At 53.8% G+C, this 22,466-nt stretch overlaps 3 protein-coding genes across 7 annotated transcripts in view; 1 reads left to right on the top strand and 2 right to left on the bottom strand.

The window, feature by feature from the left end:
• The window catches only part of ACY1 (aminoacylase 1), a 455,667-nt gene that overhangs the window by 154,541 nt on the left and 278,660 nt on the right, over positions 1–22,466 (bottom strand). The window lies entirely within an intron of this gene.
• On the top strand, positions 179–14,209 carry RRP9 (ribosomal RNA processing 9, U3 small nucleolar RNA binding protein). 2 transcript variants are annotated; one of them, XM_073352511.1, is made up of 15 exons: positions 179–341; positions 1,019–1,101; positions 2,047–2,165; positions 5,857–5,924; positions 6,993–7,034; positions 7,729–7,855; positions 8,686–8,810; positions 9,552–9,644; positions 9,961–10,061; positions 10,683–10,817; positions 11,602–11,664; positions 11,752–11,897; positions 12,869–12,948; positions 13,313–13,386; positions 14,011–14,209. In XM_073352511.1, the coding sequence occupies exons 1-15, from the start codon at positions 255–257 to the stop codon at positions 14,111–14,113; spliced, it is 1,446 nt and encodes a 481-aa protein (XP_073208612.1). In that variant the 5' UTR covers positions 179–254; the 3' UTR covers positions 14,114–14,209. The 2 variants fall into 2 exon arrangements, with proteins under 2 accessions (XP_073208612.1, XP_073208611.1); XM_073352510.1 differs by having other exon boundaries at positions 11,752–11,909.
• The window catches only part of GRM2 (glutamate metabotropic receptor 2), a 77,734-nt gene continuing 73,636 nt past the window's right edge, over positions 18,369–22,466 (bottom strand). For all 3 annotated transcript variants that reach the window (XM_073352506.1, XM_073352508.1, XM_073352507.1), the window contains exon 6: positions 18,369–22,348. In XM_073352506.1, the coding sequence (XP_073208607.1) occupies positions 22,275–22,348 (74 nt within the window). In that variant the 3' untranslated portion in view covers positions 18,369–22,274. The remainder of the gene's footprint in view (positions 22,349–22,466) is intronic.

Raw genomic sequence — 22,466 nt, 5'->3', positions numbered from 1 at the left:
CAGGAGACAGGGGGCGGGGCCCAGCGGCAGATTTGTCCAATAGGAGGGGGAGGCGGGGCACAATGCGGGAGGGAAGGGGCGTAGCCCTAGAAGGAACGTAAGTGCGGAGGGACGGACCTGGGAGTAATTCCAACCAATGGAGAGGAGCTGAGGGCGAGGCCGGAGTGGCTCTGCCCAATGGGAGGGATGCAGGGGTGGAACCAGAGCGCCATGTGCAGCGAGCGCTGAGCAGGGGTTGCGCCAAAGGCAGAAGCATGGCGGCGTCGGGAGCGAAGAAGAAGCAGCAGCAGCAGCAGCAGCGAGCGGCCGCGGCGGGGGGAGCCGGGCACAGGCGGCGCAAGGTGGGGGCGAGGTCCCGGGGGTCGGACTAAGGAGCTGATGGGGGATGGGGGGCAGGCTGGTGGGAATGGGGGAGGGGGCTACCTGGGGGAAATCGGGGACTAGGGGAATGGAGGGGCTGGGTAGGGGGAATGGGCAGGCTGGGGAAAGTGGGGAACAGAGGGGCTAGGTAGGGGGAATGGGGCAAGCTAGGGAAAGTGGGGAACAGAGGAGCTGGGTAGGGAGAGTGGGGGAGGAGGCTGGCTGGGGGAAGCGGGGGACTAGGGAGCTGTGTAGGGGGAATGGGGCTGGCTGGGGAAAGTGGAGGACCAGGGGGCTGGGTGGGGGGGATCGAGGGCTGGAGGGGTTGGGTAGGGGAAATGGGGTGGAAGGCTAGGGGGCGAAGGATGCTAGGGGAATGGAGGTGGGGGGGCAAAGATGCTGGGGGAAATGGGAGAGGAAGCAAAGATTCCCTAGGCTAGCTAAGGTAGTTGTCTATCGCTTTTCCTCTGCTTATTATGGGCTGGAGGTGATGGGACATTGTGGGGATCCTAGGGTGGTTGCAAGGAGTGGGCTTTCCCTGCCCATTGCCCCCCTCCCTCCAAGTTATGAGAGGAGAGATGCAGTGGGCTGGTGTCCCCCTCCCCCTCAACCTTGTTGCTATAGCCAGGATGTGCTGAAAGAGGGTTTTGTTCTTGAGGTCCGTGATGCAGAGGAGAAATCCTGGCAGAAAGCTGGCTTGAAGCTGAATGAGGAGATCTCCAGCGACTCCGATACGGAGAGGTAATACACTAGCTCCCCTGTGGGTGTTGCCCCAAAGGGTCCCTCAGATAGCCACCCTGCAGAGCAGAACCCAGGAGACATCCCTACCTGTGCCCACCCCTCCTCCCACTCCAAGATGTCCAGACACTGTAGAGGTGAGGGCCATAGAAATACAGAGGGAGCTAGCGAAATCTTTCCTCCTGGGGTTCAGTGGGGGAGAAACAAGGTGGGACACTCACAGCTCTTCTTTTGTATGCTTTTCCTGAGATTGCTTTGCAACTTCCCACAATCAGGAGACAGTGGTTTCAGGGGCTAGTCCCAGACTCTGGAATGAACTCTCCCAGGAATTAAGGACCATCACTGCAGTGTGTATTTAAAAAAAAAATAAAAAATTCCCAGACCACTCCACTGCACACACTTCTCCCTTTAGGAAGGGAGGAGAGAACAAGCATATGAAGATGTTACTCACTTTGCTCAGCTGGAAAGCGCTCAGATGCTACAGTGATGAGCATGGTGTAAGTATCTACATAGACTAGAATCTCTCCATGCTTCTATGCAGGCTGTTCCATCCTGTTCATTTGGATGGCATCTTGCAGAACTATAGTTAGTTACAGTTGCATGATGCACTTTGTTCCAAGCCAGACTTTCACAGTCCCTCTCACTTAAAGTGGTGGTGGCCACTGTTTCAGAAATGTGGGGCCTATACTAGGTGGTGGGGACCCTCTCCACTTAATGTTATTTCTTAGTTAATTACAAAGAACTTGCCCCTTTATACACTTCTAAATAAAAAAGTTGAGTGGAGCCTGTTTATGTACTTAAATGGCTGTGCATGACTGTCTCTCTGTACACAGACTTCAGTCCAAAAGCAGATTTTCTTGACTGGATATTAGATTACAAATGGGCTATAAAGTGAAGGGTGTTATGGCTGGAGGAACACACACACACACCCCCTCTCTTCCCCTGTAGCCCTACATTTGGTGGGAAGCGGAAGAAGGACAATGAGGCAGAAGAGGAGATTGAAGAGACCGCACAGGAAAAGAAGCTGAGATTAGCCAAACTTTACCTGGAGCAGCTTCGACAGCAGGGTGAGTATTCAACAGACTGGGTGCATGTGGCTGGGTAGTGCAGGGGATGCTATTGCGGAGCGAGGGCTCTAGGAGCTGTACCTCAGCCCCGCTGCTCTTCCTTACTGATTTGCGCACAGGAGTTGAGCCTCTTCCCTGCTACTCAGGCTTCAGTGCTGTAATGACTGGACTGCTTTTGCTTGATGAAATTTATTATTAAGTACAGACCCCAAAGAAGAGGCAGTCTAACCTCCTTGGGGACAATCTAAATAATTTAATGTATTTACTAGTATATAGAGAAGTATAAAATTAAGTGACAAAAATGCAGAGTCTCATACTTCTTGCCTGCTTGCTTACTTTCCTAAATGTGGCAATTCAGCAAATCAAATCAAATCTGCAGTTTGTCTTGACATGTAACAGTTGATGTGTTGGTTGTGTTCCAAGTAACTTGAAAGAAAAGCTCTGAAATGCTTTCTTCATCATCTGCATTGTTGTGTCCTGAAGCTCATTGTAAGTCATCTGCTATGTAAAATACTATCTTTCTTGGATAAAGTCTGCCATAGTTGCAGAATAAGCTGCTGGTCTCTGAGCGCATCACCTGAGGTGTCAGGCCTTGCCTAACCTGGGACAGGATTCTGCAATTCTCCCACACTTAGACTGGGTTACCATATCCTGTGAATCAAGCCCGGTTATCCTGCAGGTGTGATTGAGTTTGGCACCTGTGGTTCTTCCCTTTAGGATTCTGATCAGCGGTAATGTAAGATAGGTGACTTACCGCTGGAGTTCCCCCTTGCAGATTGGTGTGGCATAGCAGCTTTCTCCTCATCTTGCGCCCCCTGCTTACAGCTGGTCCAGCCCTGCAGTGGTCTCTTCTCATGACATGGCCCTCTGGTCAGGTCATGCTTTAGTCCCATGCATTTTGGGGTAACAGTGTCACAGGTACCAGAACTCTTCCACACTTCCCAGGGTTGATCCTCTGCAGGCTTTTCCCCCATCCCAGGCTCTACAGGGCCTTTCCTCTCTTATAGAAGGCTGCCTCCCCAGGCTTTCTCCCTGATGGTCTGGCTCCTCCCAGGCCACTGACCCTCAGGGCTTCTTTCCTAGAGTCTCTATTCTCCCTGGCCTGCTTTAAGGGTTCCCTTCTCCCCCCTGCCCTTGCCCTCCAGGAACATTTCCAGGACACAAGTTCCTTTCTGCAGGCTCCTCTGTGGTTCCTCTCCCAGAGAGTGGAAACTTCCAGCAACCCCTCTCCTGGGTCTCCTGCCAGATTTCTCTCCTTGAGAGGATTCCTGGACCACCTCCTAGTCTCCCCAGGCTCTAGTCCCACAGAGCAACTGCAAAGTTTCTCCCTCCAGCCCCCTTCTGCGTGGGACTTCCCTTCTTTTATAGCACCATTAGCTGGGCTTCATCTTCAGCTGGGTTAACTGGCCTTTCCCTGCCACAGTGACCCTCACAGTTGTGTATAGTGCCAAAACAGGCTCTTAAAACCACAATTTCTATGCTGCAGTAGGAACAAAATATTGGAGAGAGAGGATTATATAACAGAACAGTCTAGACACATCTGCCTTACCTAAAGGCTTACAATCCCCTGCTGTTAGCCTAGGCAGGCCTGACCTCTTCAGACAACCTACCGGGTGTCTGTCTCACTTCTTTTCCCCCCTCCCTTGAGAGAGGGTTCCTTTTTAACCCTCTGGCAGCTTTTTTACTCTGCTCCTGGGCTCTGACCCTTCTGGTCAACAGTCCTGTAGGCTCAGCAGGAGACAGAGCCAGAATCATCAAAGCACAAAGGCCTGGCATTGTCCTTAACAACTCTCTGGTGTTTGCGGAGTGCTGGCTTAGCTCTTCTTCCGCAGCTGGTTTTCCAGACTGCCCTGTTGATCTAAGTGGCTGGTCATACAGTAAGCACCCCAATAACCAGGCCAACATACAGAACTTCTAAGTTACAAAGCAGCTCCAAATCATCAGTCTGCATCCAAGATCTTGTCATCTTTCTACAGGTTTCAGAGTAGCAGCCGTGTTAGTCTGTATCCGTAAAAAGAAAAGGAGGACTTGTGGCACCTTAGAGGCGAACACATTTATTAGAGCATAAGCTTTTGTGAGCTACAGCTCGCTTCATCCGATGCCTGATGAAGTGAGCTGTAGCTCACAAAAGCTTATGCTCTAATAAATGTGTTCGCCTCTAAGGTGCCACATGTACTCCTCATCCTTCAACGTCTCATTGGGGAAGCACAAATAGGGAGACATTAAAGGATCTAAACTAGGTACGTACCAGGTTTAAAAGACTTGTAAGATCTGCTAGTGAGACTGTGTTGCTATTCATAGGCCAGAAAGAGACCACTGTGATCATGTACTCTGAGCTCCTGTATAACACAGGTCAGAGAACTGCCCTGAAATAATTCCTGTTTGAACAAGGGTGGATCTTTTCAAATACGCTTTATATTCCCCTTATATAGGATTTGTGGTGGATTTTCCGTCACTGGCACACTTGGTAAAACTGTTCAATGGTTAATTACCCTCACTGTGAAAAATGTACAGCATATCTCCAGTCTGAATTTGTCAGCCCCCTGTAACTTTATCCTTTGCATGTAATGGCAGTAAAAGACTTTTTTTTTTTTTTTAAACCAGGTTAAGGGTAAATCTAGATGGCTTGTACTTAACATGCTAGGAAAACAAGTCTAACTGTGCCTACTATAACAAGAGGGCAGTGTTACTACTGTAGCTTATTCTGGGGAATGCTTCAGAGGGAGTGTAGCAGTTAAATCAAGAGGCCTGGATTCTGACCTTGGATCTGCTGCCAACTTACTGTGAGATGTTGGGCAAGGCTGTCCCTTCTCCGCACATCCATTTCAATGCTTGTTAAAGTGGGGACAATACAGGAGCCATGGGCATGATGCAGTCCTAGCTTTCAGCTGCATTCACACTAAGCCCTGGCTCCGTCACCCGTTTTGTTGACAAAATCACCACCTAACCCAGCAGGGAACTGACCCAAAATAGGCCTTTGCAATGGCAGGAATATCCCGAGACGCTAGCAGCTTTAAGATTCCATTGCACTTAACAGCAAGCACATCATGTTTTCCCAAAAATTTCTGTGCAGTGCTAAAGGATGCATAGACTCTATAAGCTTGGCTCCTACAATGCCACACTTGTCATAAGAACCTCTGTAGACTGGAATGACCCAGTGAGGAAGCTTCAGGTGTGTCAGTCACACTTGCAGCACCACCTGTCCAGCCGTTTTAAAAATAATCCCCAGAAAAGGATATAAAACCTTTATGCGGCCAGATGAAGCCCTGAAGTATGCTCAGGAACTGCTTATAGCACGGGCACAGGGATAAACTCTGCCTTAAAGTGGTAATGCAAGGGCTAGAGTGCTTAAGTATCCACATGTTGATATGGGGGATGCGTGGTCTGCTGTTGGCCAGGAAACTACTGTAAATGAGACTGGGCCTGATGATCTGGGATCTAAGTCTGGAGCGGCAGGGCTGACCAGGCAGTCACTAAGGACCAGCTCCCCACTTATTTGCATAGTTAAAAGCCTGTGCTAACGTTGGGATGTGTAGTTCTTGGAGGGCCGTCTGCTGCTTGCTGCTCCTCTCGGAGAGGAAGCTCTGCTAATGCAGGAATGTTCATTGCTTCAGTCGTATGTCACGAGCCTTCTTGCTGTGCATGGCGAGCTCCATTCCCAATGTGCTGTCTGTGCTTGTCTCTTGGGCAGAGGAGGAAAAGGCAGAAGAGGCGGCCTTGGAAAAGGACTTGGTTGCTGGCCGACTGAAGGAAGATGTGGTGAGTAGGCTGCTTGGGGGAGAGGAGTCAGTGGATTCAGGGGCTGCTTGCTTGCTTGCTTGTTGACGTCTTCTCTTTTGAATCGCGCCTGCTTCTTCCCTCCTGATGCTCCTGGAGCCCTTGGGATTCTCTTTCCCCTCCTCCCCCCCACTTTCGGCCTGCCTTTGAGGACCTGTCTCATGGCTACAATCTCAGCAACTCCATGCATGGGAACCCTGGCCTCTGCTAAGCCAAGAGGTAAACACACCCATGGGCCTCTTTGCATATTCATGTTTAAACCATCAGTATTCTTAAGGTGCCCCTCACCTAGGTTGCCTAACAACACATATATTAGCTTAGTGTTAATAAGTATTGGGAAGTACTGTTCATTTGAATGTATTCTACTCTCTCCGCAATTCTGTCCACCCTTGTCAAGCATCCCATAAAACTTTGCTTTCATAGAAGTAAACTTTTGCTTAGGAAGATAGGAAAACGGTCAGGATCAGGGCACAGGAGTGTTTTACTGTAGCAAGAGGTAGGGAGTAAAACTCTCAGGCTACTACTAGAAAGTCCCAAAGGAAAAAGCCAAGACCATGTTCTACCCTCTTGCAAACAGCAGAGGTGCGTTCACAGGCCTAGTACTTGGAGTGCATGCTCTCAAAACAAAAGAGGTAAAGGAGGTACAGCATAGTACCAGAAAAATAACATAGAAAGCTGATTGGTTAAATCCAGTTTCAGGTGATGTACACAGCACTTCTTGTAAATGGGTAGGATATAAAAAGATGGCTTTAGGTGAATTTAACACTTCATGAGAGCTTCCCAGAGCCAGGTTCAATATGATACTGTTCTTCCTGTCCTATGCTTTTTATTGGCTTTTAGCAACAATAATGACACAGATTATTTGGTTTTCTGGAATGTATTTTAGGCCAAACCAAAGCATGGTCAAGCAGTTGACTGTGCAACTTAACAACTTCGGTATCTAAATTGTCCTCATTCCACTTCTTATAAGGGCAGAATAGCCTCCACTATGCAGGGACTGAGTGCCTAGGCCTTTGCTGCTCATGTCTAACTGCCTTGTACTTTCAACAGCTTGAACAGAAGGGAAAACTGCAGCGACTGATCGCCAAAGATGTAAGTTTGCAAAGCTTTGCGTGAATTGCTCTGCTTCAGAGTTGGGTAGGGGCAGGAAGAGGTCGCTGGCAGCTCATTCTCCCTTGGAGGCATGGGGAGAGCAGGGGGTATCTCATTGTCATGTGATCCCTTTCTGGACTGGCTCAATCTCCTGGCTATCAGACCAACTGTTCTCACAATGCCGGAGCTTCGGACGAGCTTGCTCCTAGCTCAGTTGAAAATAACAGCATTTGCATGTTATGGCAAGGCGGCCCTGGACGAACCTGGGACTCTTGTGGATCCAGGTTTGCTCTGTGGGAGTGTGGCCTAATGGGTAGAGCACCGGACTGAATGGTGGGAGACCTGGGTTCAATTCTATGCCCTGCCACAGACTTCTTGGGTGACCTTGGGCAAGTCATGGGGCATGTCTGTGCCTTGGTTTCCTATCTGTAAAATGGGGATAATAGCATTGTCCTAGCACAGGGGTGTTGGTAGTGCTCCGTTATTGGTAATGGGTGCGTGGGGGGTATATAGTACCTTAAATATTTGAAAATCTTGGCCTTCTAAAGTTGGGTGCTGACAGCTAGATCTTCCTGGTGCTGCACTCTCACTGAAGTCCACGTGTGTCCTATCCCGGGGATAAAATAGCTCGCAACCCACACATGTTCTGTGGTGCCGGAGCACTTTGTTAATGAGGTGCTGTGTGTGTGAACAGTTGCAGCCTCCAGATACAGCAGCCATCCGAGTGCTGCGAGGTCACCAGCTGCCCATCACCTGCCTGGTCATCTCTCCAGATGACAAGTGCATCTTCTCAGCTGCCAAAGACTGCTCCATCATCAAATGTGAGTTTTCCCTAGGCCACCTCCCCTCTTAGTCCAATGGCTTGCAGGTTCCAGAATTTCCAAAGACCTTGTCTCCCATAACCTGGCTGTGCTCCATCTCCCGGCAGATGCCATGTTCGCACATCCTAGCTATGCAGGGCAGGCTGTCTGAGCGTGTCAATTTCTAGCTTTGCTTGTAGCCTCCTCCTCTGAAGGGAGATCTCTTGCTTTGTTACAAGCTAGAGTTTAGTGCTGGAGTAGCCCTGAGCCTGCAAGCAGGGATCTAAATCTTCAGAAGTGCCCACTAATTTGGGGGGGTTCCCCCATAGTTCTTGAGCGCTGAGCTCCAAACACCTACACCCCTCTTTTTTTCAGAAGTGCAATGCACACCCAGCTCCTGCCGCCTTTTGGAGCGGGAAGGGGGGGGGGAGAGAAGTGGGTGCTTAGACCTTAGAGGCCCAAACTGAGTTGACCCTCCTGAAAAAATGAGTCTGTCGTTAGCATTCACAGTGGGACAGAAGGCCGTGTTCGGTACGGCGTCAGCTCTGCCCTCTGGAAGTTTGCTTTGGAGCTGGTGCAGGGACTCCCCTGCACTGTTAGTTGTGATCCTCCCGCGCCTTGCTCTGAACAGCTGGGGATAGTTGGAATCTCCTGCCCCATTACCAAGGAGTCCTCATTAATGGAATGAGATGGGTGAGCTGGGACTGTCGGGTGTGCCTTGTGCGCTCTACTTCCTAACCCTCTGGGGAGGCGCTGGCCCTGTCTCGTGGCCCTTGGCTTGCCAAGAGGACACGCTGGCCGAGGCAGCCCTGCAGAATCAGGCAGGAGGTGACTGATGCAGTCTGCTGCAGGGGATGTGGAGAGCGGGAAGAAGTTGCACGTGATCCCTGGAGGGAAGAAGGGGACAGAGGCCCAGCACGTCGGCCACACAGCGCACATTCTTTCCATGGCCATCTCGTCGGATGGCAAATACCTGGTAAGGAGGAGTGGCCAGGCCCTACCCTCTCCCCGGCTGGCTGGCTGGCTCACCCTTGTTCTCGAGCCATGTGGTGAGAGGAGCCTCTTGTCAGTGAATTCTTGCTCGCTGTCCGTTTTCTGCTTCATTGCAAATGCTGAACCCCCTTTGATTCCCTGCCCCGCTGCCTGTTCTCCGTCCCGGCCCCCCCAGGTGCTGGGTGGGTGCCTCCCTCCAGAGAGGATACGGGAGCTGCAAACAGCACATCAGCTGTGAGTGCATGGTACGCGGCTTGTATGGTGAGACCTTGTTGTGGGAGCTCGCCCTGATAGAAGCAGGGTCCATCTCCACCCCGGTGGCGAAATGCTGGTGGCTGCTGTGCCACGATCGGGCCCATTCGCCAGACACCAGCGGCATGCACCTTATCACCGCTGCCTCTCTGCCCGGCTGGATCCTACCAGCCTTGGGCTCCAGCATTGGCTGTGGTGCTGATGGGACCGTCCCGAGAGGAGGTTTGCTCTGTATGCTCTCCAGGGGAAGACCGTGAGCTGGGAACAAAACCAAGGGGTGGCTAGCGGGAAATCCCACCTCCCATCTGGCTGAGACCTCTCCTGCTGGCCAGCTTTGCCTCTGAGTCTCTCTCTGGGCCTCTGAAATGGCAGCAGAACATAATAGCACAGGCACACAGCCCGCTGTGATGACACAGACCCAGGAAAGCTAGTTAAGGGCTGCTGGTGAGTGTGTCCGCTGTCTCCCTGCCAGGCCACAGGAGACAGGAACAGACTGATCATGATCTGGGAGGCTGTCACGTGCAAGCACCTGTATAAATTCACTGGCCATCGAGACGCTGTGACGGTGAGTGGCATTTGGGGAGGCAGGGGGGGAAGTAGCTCAGACACAACTAGGCGGCTTTGAGCGCCCAACCCTTCCATGCTGACTTGGGAAACATATGGAGGCTCTGCCTAAAAGTCAGGAAGCCCTTTCTCCATGGGAATCTTCTCCCCCCTTTGCCGAGTGCCTTTCCTCGGAGGTGCTCAGCTCGGGAAGGGTGGGAAATTTGGCTGCTTCCAGGACAGTCTTTCCCTAGGGTAGCCACCTTGGCAAATGCAGTTCTGGATCTGCATTAAAGCCACTCTTCCGTATTTAGCACCCGTCTCTCCCCCCCACGCAGGGCCTGTCGTTCCAGAAGGGCACTCACCAGCTGTACAGTGCCTCACACGATCGCTCCGTCAAAGTCTGGAACGTGGCAGAGAACGCCTACGTGGAAACGCTGTGAGGACCCACTTCTCCTTGCCGTGGGGCAGGAGAGCGAGGAAGGCTGAGGGGGTGCATGGGCAGCTGAGCTGGGAGGGTTATGTGGCTTTTGGGGTGACCCTGGAGATGGAAGACGGGGATTCCTGGGCAGGGGGCTCCAGCAGGCTTGGCCCAGCAATGCATTTGGCCCCCAAGCTGTCCTATGGTCTCTGCTCAAGCCTACCCTGCCCTACCAAGCAGCCTGTTCAGTTTGGTGGCAATCGTGGTCAGGCTCACCTGATCTGGAACCTCCTATTGCATCAGTAGCTGTGATGTGGCCGCAGCTCAGAAATCTCCTGAGGGCCTGAGTCATTCTTGCTGAGTGTGGTTACCTGAGAGAGATGTCCCCATGTCTTCTACCAGCTGTGTCCGGTGAGAGGCCAAGTATTCTGTGGGCGTGGAGGCCTTGTGGGCTGTAGCCACAAGCCCCCATCCAGGAGAACCAGTGATCGGCGTCGGCTGTGCAGTGATGGGAGGTGGTGACCCTCGCAGCTGAGAATGCAGAGCCTGGGTGGGAAGGGAGGTAGAAGGTGCCAGGCTGGGCCCCCTGGGTTACTGAGATTGGGACTCATCCTCTGCCCTGTTTGATCCCGACTCCAGGTTTGGGCACCAAGATGCGATCACGGGGCTGGACAGCCTGAGCCGGGAGTGCTGTGTCACGTCAGGCGGGCGAGACGGCACCGTCCGGGTCTGGAAGATCCCTGAGGAGTCTCAGCTTGTGTTCTACGGGCACCAGTAGGTGTGGGCAGCAGCCCCTGCAGAGGGTGGTGAGGGCTGCAGGGCGTCTGCTCTGCTTAACCCGCTTCACCTTCCATGGCAGCTCTTCTGCCAAAGCGTAATACCCATCCGGTGGCTGCCAGCAACTGCACTGCGAGCCCTGGTCTGCTCTACCTCGGCTCTGCAGCCCAGTGTCTTGTCAGAGGCCTCCTAGCACCTGCCTCTTGCGTGGTTATTGGCCACATCCATTGAGCTGGGGGTGGCGCATGCTACCTTGCCTAGTGCCTGCAGGAGTGATGCAGACGTGCTGGGTGGGGAATGCTGGCTGTCGGCCATCCACAGCACTGTACGGTGCATGGGACCGCTCCTCCCTGCAGCAGCTCCTGGAAGCAGCTCCAACCAAGCTCCCATATCACAGTGGTGCAGCGTGGAACTAGGCCAGCCAGGCTGAGCCACAGGGCAAGCAGCTCAGCCGGCAGGAGGCCTCGTCCAGAGTGTTCATGCCAGATCCCAGTCGGGGAGCAGTAAAAAGGGGAAATGTGCCCTCCTGGGAGGTGACCTAGGGAATACTCCCCTTCTAGAGGGCTGCCTGTTGCAGTGAGGGGCTGCCAGGGAGGCCTGTTCTGAAGCATGCTGAGCACCACCAGCCGTCTCCTTTGAGAGGTGGTGTTGGAAGTCCGGTCTGCGCTCAGCTCAAGTTCTGGGGCTACCCTTGCCTCTGGGGCTCTGGCACCCTGCAGGGTAACTTCCCAGGGGACCCACAGGCACAACTCGCTCTCCTCCTTCCCTCTACCCATCTTAGGGGCTCCATCGACTGCATCCAGCTGATCAACGAGGAGCACATGGTGTCCGGCGCGGATGATGGGTGAGTAACCCACAGGAGACGTGCTGGGGGTGCTGCAGGCCTGGGCTCTCGTGCGTAGCCTCATCCGCTCCACGTCTCTCACAATAGGTCGGTCGCCCTTTGGGGTCTTTCGAAGAAGAAGCCGCTCACGACAGTGAGGCAAGCGCATGGTAACCACGGCACCCAGGGCCTGGAGCAACCATACTGGATCTCCTCGGTGGCCACCCTGCTGAACAGTGACGTTGTAGCCACAGGTGCCTCGCGCTGTGAGACCCTCGCTTTTGCTGTTGCTTTGGGACTGGGGCGGGGAGGAAGGATGCAGTCCGTTTCAGGGCCCCAACAGCTGGGCGATCTCGGCTTCCTCCCCAGCTCTTATCCTCCCTGCAGCTTGGGCCAGCACTCTGTACAGCTGGGACAATGCCTGTCTCGTGGATGGGGCTGGGTTACTGTTTGCAGTGCTCTGAGGGGCCCAGACAGAAAGCGCCATGAATGGGTCATTCCTCAGGCTCCTAACTTCCCTCTTCTTCTGGAAACCTGGCTCTGCTTTCCTGGAACCCCGGGGAATTCACCCACAACTGGCCCTATGTTGCCCTCAGCTAGCCCAGGCCCTGCCACTCCTACAACTCCTACCCCAGCACTCTCAGGTTTGCCATCCTGGCTTAGAAACTAGCTGAGGAGTGGGGAAGTCCTGCTTCGATGGGAAGGGAGCGGTTTGGGGCAGGCTGGGAGGGGGAGGTGGGGCTTGGTTTGAACTTGGATCCATGTCATGTACAGTAAGTGACTGGCAAGCTCGGAGCAAGAGGTAACTGTGCCTGGGGTTGTGGGGACATTGGCTGGGCCTCTCCAGAGAGCCACAGCTTTGTGGCCAGGCTGTCCCGTGTGTCACTGGCAGGAGATTGCTGCGTCACTCTCCTCTCTGGTCCTGACTCACTCCTCCAGAGTGAGGATCCACCGCCGCCTAACCCCAGGCAGGATGGTGGTTCCCCTGGAATAGGCCAGCTTGCTGCTCCAGTTGCCCAGCCAGCAGCTTCAACTTCCTGTGCTTCGCGTTGGGTTGGTGGGGTGGAGGGAGGGGGAGCGGGGCTGTGTGGGGCGCCAGTTGTGGATGCCAGCAGGGCCGTGGTCTGAGGGAGACCATGCTAGCTTGCAACGGCGCCGAGCGTGGCCCGGGGGAGGTGTGGGGCCTGACTGCCCGAGGCCCTCACATTCTGCTCTGTGACCGCAGGCTCGCACAGCGCCAGTGTGCGGCTGTGGAAGTGCGGCGAGGGATTCCGAAGGCTGGAGCCGCTCTTCGATATCCCCCTGGTAAGGAAGGGGCGCGGGCGGGAAGGCTCCCTCTCGGCAGGCAAGGCACACAGGAGCAAACGCTTGGGGCTGAGCAGAGATGGGAATTTCCCTCTTCTCTTCCAGCTGGGTTCCCCTTCCCCAAACAAGCCCGCTGTACAGGCTGGGGTGAGGGGGTGCAGGTTTGGCTGGAGTCCGGAATAAACCCAGAGGGGCTCCCTCCCATCTGGTGTGTGAAGCCAGTGAATTGCTGAGAGATTAAATCCCTTCTTGGCCTGATCAAAGTTGCATTGCCCTAATGGGAGCCCTGCACTCGAGTGTCCCCGCAGGCTAATAGCTCTCCAGCCTGCAGTACTGCCCTTATGCCTTTTCCTCTCTCTCTCAGATCGGCTTTGTCAACAGCTTGAAGTTCTCGAATGCCGGGGATTTCCTGGTTGTTGGGATCGGACAGGAACACAGGTACCGGCCTCGCTGCTAGCTAAAGGCTATGTGTGGTGTCCAGGGGCTCTGGCCCAAGCCCCAGCCCCAGCCAGACCTCTCCCAGCCGTTAGGGTCATCAGTCTGGAAAAGCTGGTGATGGGATGGAGCCTGTGCTGGGGGCTTGGGAAAAAGCCAACATTTGGCATTAGACTCTGTCTTCAGCTGGGATGAAGGGTCTATTAAATGCTAGGGAGGGGCAGCTTTTGGGGTGAAGCATGTGAGGAGTGGGCTGTCTAGGAGGGGAGGGCAGAAAATGGCACTAACCTTCCTAAAAGCCTGGCTGGCACTGGTATGAAACTCCTGCTGCCATTGCTCCAGGACAGCCTTACCCGTGACTCGCTTTCTCCTGTGGGAAATGGAGACAAAACTTCCCCTCCTGTAGGCCAGAGAGGGTGCATCCCTGGTGCTGGGAGACTGGATCTCTGCAGAACACTCCAAGAGCCCCTAGGAGGCGCTAGAGCGGCATGGAGCACCGAGTGCCTGCACCAGCACCCTCGGAGGAGGGAGCTCGACTTGGCATCAGGCGGCTCATTCAGCCTCCCTCCAGCTTTCTTGCTGGGGCATGGGGGAACCGAAAGCTCAGCGTCTCTCTCTCGTGTTCAGGTTGGGCCGCTGGTGGCGAATCAGAGAAGCCAAGAACAGCATCTGCGTCGTCCCGCTGCAGAGGTCGGCGGCTGGCCGCGCGCAGCCAGCTGATGGCTCCTAGCCCTGCTCCCCTCTTGCATGCGGTCGTGGCTCTGCTAGAGCTTGGTGAGACTCTCGAGTTAAAACTTCCCATTAAAAGCAACCCCCCTGCGTAAAACCCTGCTGTCTGCATTGGCCTGGCTACGGCTTGGATGCTTTGTCAGGAGTGAAAGCAGAGGCGAGGACGTCCTCTCTGGGGCCAGTTGCAGGCTGGGCACCAGAGGAAAGGGAGGGGCCACCTATGAAATGAAGAAAAGCCCAGCCCCCCTCACTCAGCAGTCAGAGCTGCGTGGCAGGGGGGAGGATCTTCGGGACAAACTTACTCCTGCCCCCAAAAGGCCAGCGGCAGAACCTGTCCCAAAGGTGTGAGCAGCTGAGACCTGGCTTTTGCAGGGGAGGGGATGGGTTGGGGGGGGAAATGGACATGCAGACTAAGCCATGGCAGCCCCAGTCTGTCTCCCTCCCTTCTCAAGAACAGGCCAGAGCCACTCACTCAAATGGCCCATGACCTTCAAGGGCACCTTGGAAGGGGCAGCCCTGTCTCTGCCTGCCGAGATCCCATGAAGAATTCTTTCTCTACCAGATGTTGGAGCTTGTGGCAGGGCCCAGGATTCTCTCTTCCCTTTCCTGCTTAGCCTCAGGGATGTTCGCCAGCCCTCAGGTTGTGTGCGTGCACTTCCCACACCGAAAGTCCGGAATAATCAAAGCCCTGTAGATTCCACCACAAGAATCCAGACCTCAGTTCTGCAGCGGGGCCCGGGTTGTGCATCAGATCTGGAGAGACTCTAGTGGCTTTATTCAAACAAGGAGACAGGCCTCGAATGCATCTACTCCAGAAACATAGCGTGCAATCTCGGCATGAGCCCTAGCTCATTCTGATCAATCTGGGGGTGGATTTGTTTTTCTTTTGCTCTCCCTTGGTCTCTGTGCTGCAGAGTTTTGGACTGATGATGTAGATCTCCGTTGTAGGTGCCAGCAAGGGAGGTTTGGAAGCTATTGTTCATGGCTGCTCATGTACTAAAGTTCAAGTGTCACTCATTTTGGCTCAAAACTTGAGGCATTTTGAAATGCATCTGGGCTAACTGCAGCCGCAGCCTCGGAGACTGAATTAAGTGCTTTCATGTCTGTTTCCACCTGGGATCTGTCTCCAAGAAGAGCAGCTCTAAACTCTGCATTTGATCAAACTGGAGCTTGCAGTGGGGGTTAGACTGTTTAGTGCTAAGCTAGAAAAGCTGGACCATTAAAAACCACCTCCTGTAGTTAAGATTTTGATCACAGTTGTGCCACTAGGTGTTTTGCTCTTTTAAACAGAGCTGGTCCTTAAAGCCTTGCAGGCTACTGCCTAAAAGCTGTGACTGACTACCTGCATGCTACTCTTACATGGGCTCTCGGCTGCTATTCTCATTATCTGAGAGCTGATGGCTGTGCTAGCTTAGGGTTGGGGGTTTTTTATTGCAATAGTTCTGCTCCTGGATCTTCAGGCATAAGTTCAGCTCAGCCGCCTATGCCAGCTCTGTTCCTGTGCGTCAGCTCTTACAACAGCTGTGTCTGCCCAGCTGCACTGGCTCTGCCTGGGGTGGTACTGTACCTGGGCTGGGCCTCCCTGCATACTGCACCTGGGGGAATGAACACCAGTGATAAGAGTAAAACAACCCCTGGTATCCCTCCTCGCAGCCTGAGCTAGAGGGTCACTGAGCACAACGTCTGGGTTGGCAGAGACTAACTGAGGACCTAGTGTTTGCCCTGCCGCAGGTCAGACACAGCCTTGGCCTGAGCTTTTACCTGCCTTAGCCAAACGCTGGCTTCAAGTTGCCAGTGGAGCTAGCCCTGTCCCACTGTGCTGTCTCTGCGACTCACAGCCCCTGGCTGCTGTACATGTGAAAGACAGCTGTGTGCCTTGCATCGTGGGGCAGCAAGGAAAGCTCATTAGAGAAAGTTAGCTGTCTCCAGTTTGACAGGCAGATGTCCAGGGCCCGCTGTGGAGTGCCAGCCCTCAGGGAACACACACAAGTGTTCAGTAGCTCAGTTCGCTCCATCCTTGCAGCTGTAGGCCACAAGTAAATATTAGCATCCTTTTAGGGAAGGGAAAACTAAGGAGGGAGAGGGGAAATGATTTCCTTGAGCTATAGCTGCAGCCTCTGCTGTGAGGACTCAGCGCAGCACTGAAAGGGCTCCCTGCATCCAGGCTTACAGCCATGAGCCAGGGCCCTGGTGAAGGGGAGGAAGGGGCTGCTGACAGATGCACTGTGGGTGGCTTCCACCTCCTCTCCCCCTCTCCCTCCATCCCCAGTAGGGGAGCAAGCTAGCTCTTGCCTCCCCTGGGGTTGGCTTGGAAAAGTCACTGCTTTTAGCATGAGCATGGGCTTAGCAGCCTGCCTCTGCTGCTAGGGCAGTGGGGGGGAGGGGGGGGTGTTGCATCTCACAGCTGCGGGTTGCAAGCTGGGACCTGAAAGCTGCCTTTAAAGAGAGTGAAATCAAACTTGGTGGGACGAGGGCTTTGGCCTCCAGCCTGGAAGTGCACAGGTGCCCCTCTGCTAGGGGTAAGCAGAGCCCTGGTGGAAGCAGTGGGAATCATCACTAGCACCTCCTGGTGCCAGGCTAGGGCTCTGCCCCAGTGCCCTCTGTTGAGCAGTACGGTGGCCTGGGGATGGCCTGATTCTGTTACTGCAGCCCCCCACCCCAGCCCATCTGTGCCAACACCCAGATAGGGTGACAGAAGTACAGCTGACAGTCCAGACATCCCAGCATGCACTCCTGCCCCTCAACCACCTCCCTCCCTGATCTCTGCCAGGCTGGTGCTGAGGCAGTTACACCTCCTCCTGGTGGCTGGCCCAGGAACCTCACCCCACTCTCTGCTCGGGTGCTGCCCAGGGTCCCTGTGTTAAGAGCGAGTGCTGTTCCTTTTAGCCATGCTGCTGCTTCCCTGAGCCCCTTCCTCCGGGAAACAGCCCCAGGGGCTTGCCTAGTGGTCTGTAAATACAGCCTCACCTTGGGCTTGCAGACTTCTCCCAGCTCCTCACTCTGCTGCTGCTGCAACAGGAGCCCCTGGCGCTCCGCACCCTCTTTTCAGGGCCTAGCTCCAGCTCTCGAGCCCACTTGAGCCTGCCTTCCCCCAGCCGAGGGGGGACCCTCCCTCCTCTCAGAGGGCTGGCTGGCTTGCTCTGGAGGGAGTCTCTCTCTTGCCTGACCCTTTGACAGCTTCTGTCACGAATTATAATTAAGTTGCCAGCTCAGGAGGGTTGCTAGGCCCTCCCCTTAAAGGGCCAGCCAGGCTGTAATACTTGGCTAAGGCATTGGGCTGGTCAGCATGAAGGGGGTCATAGTGCAAGTCGCTGGCTTTGCATGAGTCTAGCCCATGGCTCATGGAAACTGGGGTGTGTGTGTGTGTCTCCCATGCAGCTGGCTATGCAAGAGGGCAGTTCTGGATCAGTCCTGGCCTCCTAGAGGGCTGAAGCTCCCACAAGCACAGCTGGCCCTTGCTACTGGCAAGTGAGCTGCCCAAATGCCTAGTATGCTGCCATCCCCTTTCCTAGCCTCCTCCCTCCCCTGCTCTGGCGGAGGGAAGTGTGTGTGGGCAGGTGAGGGGAAGAGTTCATAATTAGCCCCTGCCCTGCTGCAGAATACTATTGCCTTGCCCTTTACACAGCTCAGTAGCATTATCTTCATTTCACAGCTGGGGAAACTGAGGTCCAAGACCAGCCAGCAGGCCAGGGACAGAGCCGGGACTAGAACCCAGGTCTCCCAAGAACCAGTGCCCAGAGCTATTCAGTGGGCCACCGTTGCTTTTCTGCTTTAGCAACTGAGTTGTTTTCTCACCCCCAGGAAAAAGCTTGGTGCTGCCTTGATTTTTAAAGTGAAGGCCTAGGGCCTTCTGCCTGGCTCCCATAACCTGCCCTTTCTGGCACCTCAGTGCCTAGAGGATTGACCTGACCTGGTGCTGCAACACTTTGCATTGTTGTTCATAGTACGGTGACACTGAGAGGTGGCAGCTGGGCCGGGAGCCCTGTTGGGCAGCCCATACTCTGAAGCGTCCACAGGGCAAAGGGTGTCCGGTCCCCCCGTGCCCGAGGAACTGAGGCACAAAGCGATAACGTGACTCGCCCAAGGTGTGGCACGCAGGCTGGGGCACAGCAGGGCCCTGACCCCACATTGCCTGACTCACAGAACCTTGCCACTCCATAATCAGGCCCTGGAGCCATGCAGTTCTGCCAAGAAGACACAGACATCCAGCTCTTGCTTTCTACTCCAGGGAGAGGCCCACATGGCACCTACGGGCGTCCGTTAAAAAAAAAAGCACTTTATTTACCTAAATTACAAAAACCACAAACTTGGTCACAAAAAGATCTACGCTTAAAAACTTGCTTGGCTTGTAATACGTGTGTCACAATGATAATAATCCTAGTCAAGGGCCAAAGAACACGTACATTTTCATTAGCAGCCGGCTAATTATTATAGTTTTCTCTCCAGCCAAAAGGCTCCTTCCAATAAATAGTTTAGAAAAATTAAAAAAACACCACGAGATACAGAGTTATATTGCCCAGCCCAGCCTGTCATTTGGTTTTCAGGATCTCCCTTGCATCGAGTGCCAGTGGCTACGGGTACAGTGGGAGAAGGCAGGAATGCGCAGCTGTCTCCCGGTGGGGGGAGATTAGTGACTAGAAGCAGTGGAGCAGGAGGCTAATTGCTAGTGCCTGTCCAGCCGTCAGGAAGAGCCGTGGTGCTAACAGGCGTCCTGCTGGAGCAGTGGATGGTGTGGTGGGAAGGGGCATTGGCAGAAGGACAGGACATTGGCACAGTGTCACGGCTGAGGGCTGGGCACAGCGACGAACACTGGAATTCTAGCGCTTAGCACCAACATCATGGGGCTACTGTGAAAAAAGGTGAGACCCACAGAAAACTCTTAAGAGAGATCAGCAGCACGTTTGCTTAAATAACTAATAACTCACCTGGTTTAAATACTTCTATAGTTCTACAGTAAACACGGATTTTTCCATCAATTAGCTGAAAAATACTGGTGTGACCTCTTTAGCACTACCCAGCCTGCCAGGGCCTTGATACTGATAATTCCTAACAGGAAGTGCTGGCTAATGATGTCATTTGAGACACAGGAAGAGCAGCTCAGCATCTGAATGCATTTGAAAGGCAGAAGATCCATTGCTGTGAAATTAACCACTAGCAAATTCTCAATAAGGATCCAAATTGTTGTGCCAATAACTTCAGCCTGTCTCTCTCCTCTGAGCACTGCCTTGCATGTCCTATTTCAGCCATCCAAGCCAATGGGCAAGAGGGCAGGTGCTCACCTCATCATGCCAGGGACCTCATCAACTTGAAATCTAACTGAGTAACAAAAATAGTTACAAGTAATTTACCTGTGTCCCTCCACAAAGGTTGGGGACTTTTGAAAAATCCCATTTTCCTCCTTCTAAATGTCTCCCTGGGGCTGTGAGAAAGACCCACACAAACAACAGGAAAATAACTATACATATGGGGTGGGGAAGGAGGGGAACTCTACACAAAGTGCTGTCAAATGTAAAAAGGAAACATACTGAAAAAAACAGACACCAATTTTTGATTCTTTACGCTGATCCTAGGAGTCACTTGTAACCATAATGGGTAACATAATTCAGTGTGAAATGTACTTTAGTGTATTCCTTTAAAGATTAAAACTGGGGGATTTTTTTGTAGAGTCCTGCATATCCATGGATACCTGCAAACCATTTTTGTGGATCACGGATCAGATGTGGATACAAATTCTGTATCTGCGACGGGCTCTAATGTTTTGGTTTTGATTCTTTTTGACACATAAAGAAGACCTGTAAGAATTTGTCTCTGCTTGTTTTTTCCACTTACAAATCTCAAGAATAGCTATATAAGAACGGCCACACTGGGTCAGACCAGTAGTCCATCTAGCCCAGTATCCTGTCTTCCGACAGGTACGAGTGGGATATTGATGATGAGTAATCAGGATTATGATGATGTCCCTGTTTTTGCTGGAGAACTCCTTGGAGGAATGGAGAACCTGAATGGCAGCTTTCTCAGCCCTCAGTTGAAAGGTTGGGGCATGCTGAGCCTTTCACAAAGAGTGTTTTTCTCCCAAGGGTCTGTCAGGGGTTAGAATTAAGTGGGGACTTACAATAAATATAACAAGGGTTTTAAAGACCCTCACTGAACCTGCTTTCCCCTCTTCCAGGCTCTGGCAATGTCACTAGTTGTCTTCCAGCAACAACAAGAATATTGAGACCTGATAGTTTGAATTTTGGGGGGGAAAAAGCATCGTTTAAAAAAAAAAGTCTCTTGGGCCGATTTATGCATCACAGCAAAAACAGGCAATTTTGGGAGCAAAATGATGCTGTTTGAAAAGCTCCGAGCAGCTCTGGACAAGAGTGGTACCTTTTGCACTCACCTGCTGGCTCTCGGTGGATGAAGGTGCCAAGAAAACTGCAGCAAAGCAGGGGAGCAGCTTTGCCGCCGGAGCGTTTGGCAGCTGTGAAGCACAGAGCCAGATGGTTTATTGCTGCTTTTGCTGCTGCACCAGCACTTGGGCAACTTTGGTTGCTGGGCGATGTCATGGTCAGGCTGCTCCCGGCGGGGTCAGGAATGGGAGTGGTCTGAGGCACCCTGGCCCTCCATGGAATCAGACCGACCCCTCCCCATCCTGCCGCTCAGGAATGGCATGTGGGCATTCTGGGGGAATGGCCCCTTGGGCAGCCTAATGCAGTGGGAATGTTGTTTTCTTGCTGCCTGTAGGGGCAAAGAGCGGGGAGCACCTTTGGACACCAGGCTGCATGGTCAATGGCTCCAGCACACAACAGATGCAAACCCCTGTGGAAGTGGGGAGCAGCAGGCCGTGCCCCCCTCTCCCCTGCCCCCTGAGCAGCAGCTGCGCCCACCCTCCTGGGTAGCGGGCCTGAAGCATGTGTTGGGGGTTGGTTCCTCCCTGCTCTCTGTGTTGTGGGACTCATTCACCCTAAAGGCCCAGTCTCCCAGGGCAGGACACACAGCTCCCCTGAAGTCATCCCCAGAGCTGCAGGCTGCCGGATCCTCACTTGCTCTCTGCGTCTGGCTGGCCCCCTATTTTCAGGTCTCTCCCTCTGTTCTCATACATCATCATTTCTCCACTTGTAGAAGTTGTTTCAGGCCCCTGCTACCCTCCTCTGTCAGTGTCCCACACCAGGCACTGACAGGGCAGCCCTCCTGTGCCACTCTTCACCCCGGTTCCCGGGGGCCCCTCACCCTATCCCTGCTCCTTGGCTAGCCACTGTGCCCGTCCCTGACTGTCCTTGCTAAACAAAAGCCTACAGTCCCGCACATGAGGCAACCCTGGGTAGAGTCCCTCTAGCCAAGTCAGGTAATGCGTCAGAAGGAGGATCATGGGTTCAGCCCAGGTTCCTGGGGTCAGCCCCAGCGAGCTCTCTGCTCAGAAATCTCTGATTTGGAAGCACCTGTTTGTCCATTTCAAAGTGAGTCTCTCTCAACTCAGAGGAGGCAGGGGGCTCGCATTCCAACCAGGGATCTCCTGGCAAAATCAGCAGCAGCCCCGAGCCCCCTGGCTAGTTCAGTCTGAATTCCTTCCCAGCGTCGCTGGGCAGCGTGGTCTTTGAGAAGGGCCTGTCTGTTCTCTTCAAGCCATAGCACCTTAGACCCCTTGGTATTTGCTCTTTCAAGGTGGGGAGGGTCCTGCTTCCTTTGCGGGGAGGGGAAGGGGGAGATCGGAGCAGCCAGTGGGAATCTGTGGGCTTTCCCCTGACCCTATTCCAGGGCAGAGAGAAGTGGGGAGGTACAGATGCTTGGGTTTTGCTCTCTCTGGTAATCTGGCCAGCAAGAGGTAACACAGGGTGGACCTGCCAGGGGATCCACCTGGCTCAGTGCTGGCTCCCCAGGGAGAGGGCATGGTTCCTCCATGCCCCAGCGGGTCCATTCAGTACGATCACGAGCGCCCCAGCAGGGTTGTGTTTTTCTGAGCTGACGCCGGGGGAGCAGGGCAGCAGAAGGGGGCACCCAGTTCTCACGTGACAGCACCTCTCCTTGGGGAACGCTGGCCCAGCAAGCAAGACGGCGTCGGCGAGCAGCTGGGAGTGCAGATTTGAGAAACAAAAGGCCCAACGGGAACGAAAAAGGCCTGCCCCTTCGTGCAGGGGTCTGTGCTGGGGACCATGCCCGTGCCCATGGGGCCACGGGGCGCTTCATAAGGACGAGGTCGTGGAGTCCACGACCTCGCGGCCGTTACACACTGTGGGGACGGACTGAGAGGCCGACCCTGGTGGGGGAAGAACACAGAGAGGCATCATGGAACAGCAGCTGGGCCTGGGTCCCAGCCTCACCATTGCTGCCTGGCGCACCCCGCTGTCTTCCCCATGGCCTTCAGAGAGCACCCT

The sequence above is a fragment of the Lepidochelys kempii genome, chromosome 7 (genome assembly GCF_965140265.1).
Source record: "Lepidochelys kempii isolate rLepKem1 chromosome 7, rLepKem1.hap2, whole genome shotgun sequence".
NCBI lineage: Eukaryota > Metazoa > Chordata > Testudines > Cheloniidae > Lepidochelys > Lepidochelys kempii.
The sequence above is the reverse complement of the archived record's forward strand: the minus strand, read 5'-3'. Positions and strand labels throughout refer to the sequence as shown.

Coding starts and splice junctions, on each gene's coding strand:
- RRP9 (XM_073352510.1), top strand. CDS start 255: ATGGCGGCGTCGGGAGCGAAGAAGAAGCAGCAGCAGCAGCAGCAGCGA. Junction 9,645..9,960: donor GCCATCGAGACGCTGTGACG/GTGAGTGGCATT, acceptor CCCCCCACGCAG/GGCCTGTCGTTCCAGAAGGG. Junction 10,818..11,601: donor CTTGTGTTCTACGGGCACCA/GTAGGTGTGGGC, acceptor TACCCATCTTAG/GGGCTCCATCGACTGCATCC.